General features: G+C 38.2%; 1 protein-coding gene across 1 annotated transcript in view; it reads right to left on the bottom strand.

The window, feature by feature from the left end:
• Positions 1–6,698, bottom strand: part of UBE3D (ubiquitin protein ligase E3D) — a 185,498-nt gene that overhangs the window by 154,926 nt on the left and 23,874 nt on the right. The window contains exon 4 of the mRNA XM_013003643.2: positions 4,735–4,957. Within this exon, the coding sequence (XP_012859097.2) occupies positions 4,735–4,957 (223 nt within the window). The remainder of the gene's footprint in view (positions 1–4,734; positions 4,958–6,698) is intronic.

The following is a 6,698-nucleotide window of genomic DNA, read 5'->3' as shown; positions in this document are numbered from 1 at the left end:
TCTGGCTTTTCCACAGACAGCAGGGCTCAGAGTGAGCTTGGTGTGAGTAACTCAGGTACTGAGGTCATTTCCATTATAAGAGACAGATAAAGAGACCAAGACAGTGCCAATTTGTTAGTGTCCAAACACAGTTACAAAAGAACATAGCTCAGAAATCAGTATTTCAATCCATTGCCATTGAGCTGATTACCAACCCTATAGGGCAGAGTAGAATTGCCTGTGGGTTTCTATGACTATAAGATCATTATGGGAGTAGAAAGCCTCATGTTCCTCACACAGAGCAGCTGGTGGTTTCAAACTACTGATCTTACAGTTAGTACTCCAATGCATAACTCACTTCCCCAGGGCTCTGAGTAATCAGTACGCTCAACCGTAAAGGGCTGCTCTTTCCAGTTTAGTGCTTTCTTACAAAAACACTCTGGCAGTGCTATCAAGTTAGTGGTGGTCCCAACCCACCAGCCCCTCCAAGGGAGGAAATAAGGCTCTCTATCGTAAAGATTTACAGGCTTGGCGGGGAGGGAAGATTTATTGACTTGGAAACTCGATGTAGGGTTGCTATGAGTTGGAATCAATTCCATGGCTGTGGTTTTGGGTTTGGTGTGAATCCAAATTAATAGTAAAAACATTTTTGCATGATCCATTTAAACCTAATTAAATCATACCCAAACTAAAATTAACATATAGCACCACCCCAAACTAAAATTGATATACAGTATTGTTGTAGAAGGAAGAATATTTCTATTCAAACCAGAGTTTTGGTCAGGTGCTGTTATGCATTCTGTTATTGCTCTTGCAGCATATTGGACGTTTTCTTTCAGTTGAGATAGGAAATGGGTGTTGTTTGCTTGCTTGCTTTCTAAATAAGAATCTACCCTTTCAGGCAAGGGTAATCAGGTTTCCAGTGTCTGATCAATAAAGAATAAATTACTGTAAACAGCCAAATGTGTGGGTAGTGATTCGAACGACCTTACAGTGAGAGACACATTACAGTGAGAGACACAAATAACCCTATTTGTGTCATCAAGGAACATTTGTTCGTTTGGTTACGTGTGACAATGGAACTGTGGTTATGTAGGAAATGCATTTTTTTTTAGAAGCATACACTGAAGCATGTAGGAACAAAATGACTTATGTCTGAGATTTGCTTTGAAGCACTTCAGAAAAAAGAAAAAGAAACATAAGTATAACTGATGAATCAGGAGAACTGGCATATTGAGGTTCACGAAAACACTCTCTTTACTTTTGTGAATGCTTAGAAATTTAGCAACTCAATTTCCAGAAACAATCGTGCCCAAACAAAGCAAAAGTACATGGATGTAGCAAAGCAAAAAATCACCAAAAACCAGTAAATTAAATATACAGGTCAGGAAAAAATAAGAATAAATAGGTAAAGCTGCTTGTCATACTTGCTAGCAGTAATCATCAAAACTCACGTTTACCTTTAAAAAAATAGAATGAAGTCAAATTGTGGCTATATTTTCTAGGTCTAGAATAATATTATAACTCTTATAAGAGGTTGAGGCACCATCTTTATCATCCTATTAAAAGATGCAAATTTTGTATTTTGTTGGCAGGAACCAAAATTAGCCCAAGAGATGACAAATGAATGTAGGAGTATGGGAAAGCCTTTAGCTCACAACTTTAGAAAATAAAAGGATCCATGAGGGAGAGAAACTAGTGTCAGACTTGATGCTACTTTATGTTGCTTTTAAAAGTCAGACTGTCTTAAAGGACGACCTTACATAATACTTAATTTTCTTTAAAGAGGAACTCGGCTTTGAGGTGCGTTTTCCTTGAACTATACGTAAAGGAAACCCTGAAGGGAGTCGTATAATGAAGCAGCCGCACGGTGTGGAGACTATAGAGCAAACACCAATGACAGACGTCATTGCAGACTAATTAAATCAATATATCTGAGAGATGGCATGGCTGCTCAGAGGTAGGTTAGCTTCCTGTCCTCGTTTTTATTTTCCTTTGTGTTGTTTCAGTTTCTAAGGACCCTTGATAGAGTCTGGTCAAAAAAATGTTTCCCAAGAGATACCATTAGGAGGCTGTGTCACCATGTGACATTTCTAAACCCTGCTAGATAGCAGACTGCGTTATATGAGAAATAGGTTTTCGATAGCACGGAGCAGCCTTGTTCCCACAGGATCCTGGAGAAGCCTGTTCAAGCATGGCCCTCCAAATTTATGTTACTATTTTAGTCACAGGCATACTCTTTCACCTGCTACACTATGCAATTAAAGTGGAAACTTCCATCTAGGCTAACTTAAAAACAATCTTGTCAACGGCAGCTTGTCATGACAATACTTTCCCACAGTCTCCTTGATACTAAAAACTGTAATGTCGTTCTTTAACACATAGCATGGTTGTTTACAATGAAGAAAAATTCTTGCCAGATAGCACCATGTAATTGATAAAGACACAAATTTGGAGGGGATAAAATCTCCACTCTTCTATGGCTCACTCCTTTGAAATATTCTAAAAGCATATACCTTAACCACAAAGCTAAAGCACCGGGAGTATGGGTACCTAAATTTAGATTTCAATATAAATGTAAGATAATCAGGTTAATAATAATTATAACCAATTTAGATTAGCTTCTAAGTGATTTTATCGGGGTGGGGGGGGATGATGTTTTATTGTGACTCAAGTGAAGGCTTACATTTCAGATCGTTTTTAGTTTTCAGCTCCTCATCAAGCCTCCCAATCCCTTGCCCTGTCCCCTACCTTCCCTTTCAACTGTGTTCACACCTGTCCACCTTCCAGCCTACTGCTTCCCCTTCTCTCTCTCTCTCTCCCATCCACCCCTCTAACCATTCAAGGTCTCCTTCTGTTCTTTTGGCGGAGGTATGCAACCTTTCTCTTGATTTTCTATTTCATAAGTTATATAATATTTGTCCTTTTTTTTATATTTGTCATTTTGCGAATGACTAAGTTCACCATTTGCCTTTGAAACACATAAGGTGTTAAAGTACCAAAATTTAAAACAAACCACATTTAGGTAATGGCAATTGTGTTTATGGTGATTGAGGAGGCACTTAAATTTTAACTGACATCAATTTAACCTCAAAATTTGGAGAACTTCCTTAATAGTTCTTAAAATAGAAAATAGCTACATGAACTAATTTACAGCCAAAGAGGTGGTCAAGTGCTGCATGTTTCTTGTTGATAAACCCCAGTTTACTAGAAAATTTTAATGAGTTACAAGCAAAATCTTAAAAATACTGTGGTTTCTATCAACAATCAGATGTCAAAATGAATTTTCTCTGCCCACAGCTTTCTTAGATTTTAAATCCCATCTGTATCGACTTGCCATCAGAGGAATGATTTCTCACAAAGGCCAAGCCAATGCCATTGATTTTCTTTTAAAATAAAGTAAACTACTTGTTCTCTGCAGTTAAGAGAAAATTGCCTTTCCCTAAAGCAACTTATACAGCCAGAGCCACCTGACCTCACACTGTCAAGCACCAACCTAGAAGCTACAGCACAGCTTATTTGCGTGCTTGGGCTCCATTTCCTCCTTGGTCATCTGGTTTATGACACCAGCAGAAATCTAGAGTAAGAGCACACAGTAAATGCTTATGCCTACCATCAAGCAGCTCCAGTGGTACAGTGGTTAAGCATCTAGTTACTAACCAAAATGTCAGCAGTTCAAACCCATCAGCCACTCCACAGGAGAAAGATGTGGCAATCTGCTTCCATCAAAATGTACAGCCCTGGAAACAATGTGGAATAGTTCTACTACACCCTGTAAGGTCTTTATGAGCTGGAATTGGCCGGATGGAAGTGGGTTTGCTTGTTTGATTACATAGAAAACATCTGGAAAGAAGAAATCGTTTTAGTTTGAATTAGGCTATAACAAATGTCAAAAGAACAAACAAATGTGTCTTGGAAGAAGTACAGTCAGAATGCTCCTTAGAAGGGAGGAGGTTATGTTCGTTTCATGCACACTCAGCATGTTATGGACATTGTCTCATGTCCACAGTCCCATGTTTTGGACTCAGGAGAGACAAGTACTTGGGAAAAAAAAACCCATCATGCTCAGTAAAGTAGAAAGGGCAACAAAATAGAGAAAGGCCTCAGTGGCTGTAACAACTGGGCCAAACATACAAACAATTGTGAGGGTGGCACAGGATCGGCCAGTGCTTTTGCTATGTGGTTCATAGGGTTGCTGTGAGTCAAAACCCACTCGATGGCACCTAACGGCAACGTGAGGATAAGGTGTGCACAGTTTCAGAATATTGCCCTAGTCCTAAAAGTGAGAAAGTAATGGAGTTTGCTTATAAAATAGAAGAACTTTAACTTATTCCTCCATTTCTCCATGGCTGTTTCAGTTTAAGGCTATAAGTTCTTGGTGTCGCAATAGACCCCATGCTGGTCGTGTTATCTGTTTAAGAAGCCTTGGTAGGTAGCGGGCTATGCAATGAACTGCTATCTACAAGGTAAATGGTTTGAACCTATCAATTGATCCACGGGAGAAAGATGAGGTTCTCCGTTCATGTAAAGATTAAAATTCTTAGAAACCCAAAGGGGAAGTTCTGCTCTGTCCTATAGGGTCATTATGAATTGGAATCAACCTGAGAGCAGTAAATTAGTTATAGTAATAGAGCAGAGTTTGAAGAATAGAGGCAGATAGAACTAACATATTTCAGACTTAGAATGGGCTGTGTAACAGCAGAGACCAAAGAAGCCAACTTCCAAATCAACATTTATTTTGAAAAGATATTTTACCAATTCAAAATGTCTCTCAGAAGAAGAAGCATTTGTCTCGACTTCTGGTCTTGGCTGCCATGAATCGTTTCTTAAATTCACCAAGAAGAAGGAGTCTCCAATAAAACAGTCATTCTCTCGTGGATGAAGTGGCTTATTAGCAAAGGGGTCAGGATGACAGCACCATTCTCCAACTAGTGCTCCCCAGTTTTCACTCGGCAGTGGGAGTACCCTGGCGAGTTTCCTAGTGGAAAGAAGACATATTTTTCACAGCACAAAATTAAACTTAAACATGTTCTTAATTAAATCATCAATAAAGATGACAGAAACACACCAACCATATTGCTTGTAATTTTATCCCCATCCCCCCCCAATTATAAAAGTGATATATTCTCTTAACAGGCAATTTTGAAAATGCAGAGGGGATAAAGAAAACAAAAATGCCCATATTCTCAAGAAAAGACAGTTTTACACGGTGATAGGTTTCCTTGATATCCCTTTAATAGACACGCTTTCATACATGAACATAAAGTCAGGGATCTAAGACCTTTATCTTGCTTTTATTGGTTTTCTTAGCGTTATGCTGTGCAATGGTCCCCTGACATTGTGTTCCACAGGGCTGCCTCAACTTAGGCCGTTAAGTTCTCAGACATTTAAGTTTTTCATAATCAATAATCCTGTGATTTCTGTTAGAAAATGCTTACATCTCTGATTATTTCCTTTAGAAAAAATATGTATACCTGTGATTACAAACACTAATTATATGTGAGATCTCACTCTTCTATTGGTCAGCTGCTGTCTAGAAAAAAGTTGCTCCAATCTACTCATTCATCCACGTACCTTCCTTACAACTGAATACCATTATTTTTCCATTTTGGAAAATTTAGTAGATGAAAATGTTCCCAATAATGCTTTGATGGGCAATTCTATAATTACTAGTGGGATTTAAATGGTTTTCATATTTATTGACCATTGTGTTTCTTAAATAAATTGTGATCCATTTCCATTTTCTGGTGATGAGACAGTTTATTTTAATGTAAATAACATCTCCAGGTCTGTTTGCTTGCCAATCAAAATCATTTAGGCCTTTTTTGTGTGTCATTTTTTTTCATTACCCTTTCCAAATAAAAAAATTTATTTTGGAAAAATTTTAGATATGTAGAAAAGTTACAAAGCGAGTACAGGCAATCCCTGCATATAGTTCACCCAACTCTCCCTAATGTTAACACCTTACATAACCAGGTATACATGTTGATTTTTCATGATTTTTAGTTCCGATGAGGCTGGTCAGGTCTTCTACTGAATGTCCTTCAATTTGCATTTGATGGGGTGTTTTTGTTTGTTTCTCTGTTGTTTTTCACTAGTAGACCAGGGTTGTGGGTTAGGGGGAGGCATAGCAAAAAGGAGGTATTCTTATCACATCAATAATAAAGGGCACATTGTATCAACATAACTTACATGGCACCACTGATGATGCCCTTGACCATTTGGTTAAGGTGGCATATGCCAAGTTTCTTTACTATAAGGTTGCTATTTCTTCTACAACCATTGTGGAAATGAATATGGCAATACTTCAAACAACTGGGAATAGAAATTTCATGTGATCCAACCGTTACTTCTGCTAAGTATGTACCCTAAAGAAGTAAGGCCCATATCATGAACAGGCATCTGCACTCATCATTACATCATCATAGCATTGTTCACAATGGCAAGAAGTTAAAAACAGCCTAAAGGCCCAGTAGAGGATTAATAATGGAATGTTGATGCACACACACAATTGGAGTACCACTCATCACTGAAAAACAATGATGAAACCATGAAACACCTCAGACATGGACGGACATGGAAACTGTTATGTTTCGTGAAATTGGTCAATCACAGAAGGGCAATGATTGCCGTTCTATTGTCACTTTGTTTTGCTCTGTCTTGTTTTTTTTATGTATGTTATTATCTCTGCAGGTCTATCTAGATAAGATAGGCTGGAT

This window comes from Echinops telfairi, unplaced genomic scaffold (genome assembly GCF_000313985.2).
Source record: "Echinops telfairi isolate 266 unplaced genomic scaffold, ASM31398v2 ScPeMD7_3533;HRSCAF=4204_0, whole genome shotgun sequence".
Classification (NCBI taxonomy): Eukaryota; Metazoa; Chordata; class Mammalia; order Afrosoricida; family Tenrecidae; genus Echinops; species Echinops telfairi.
Note: the sequence above shows the minus strand (reverse complement) of the source record. Positions and strands in the feature narration are given on the sequence as shown.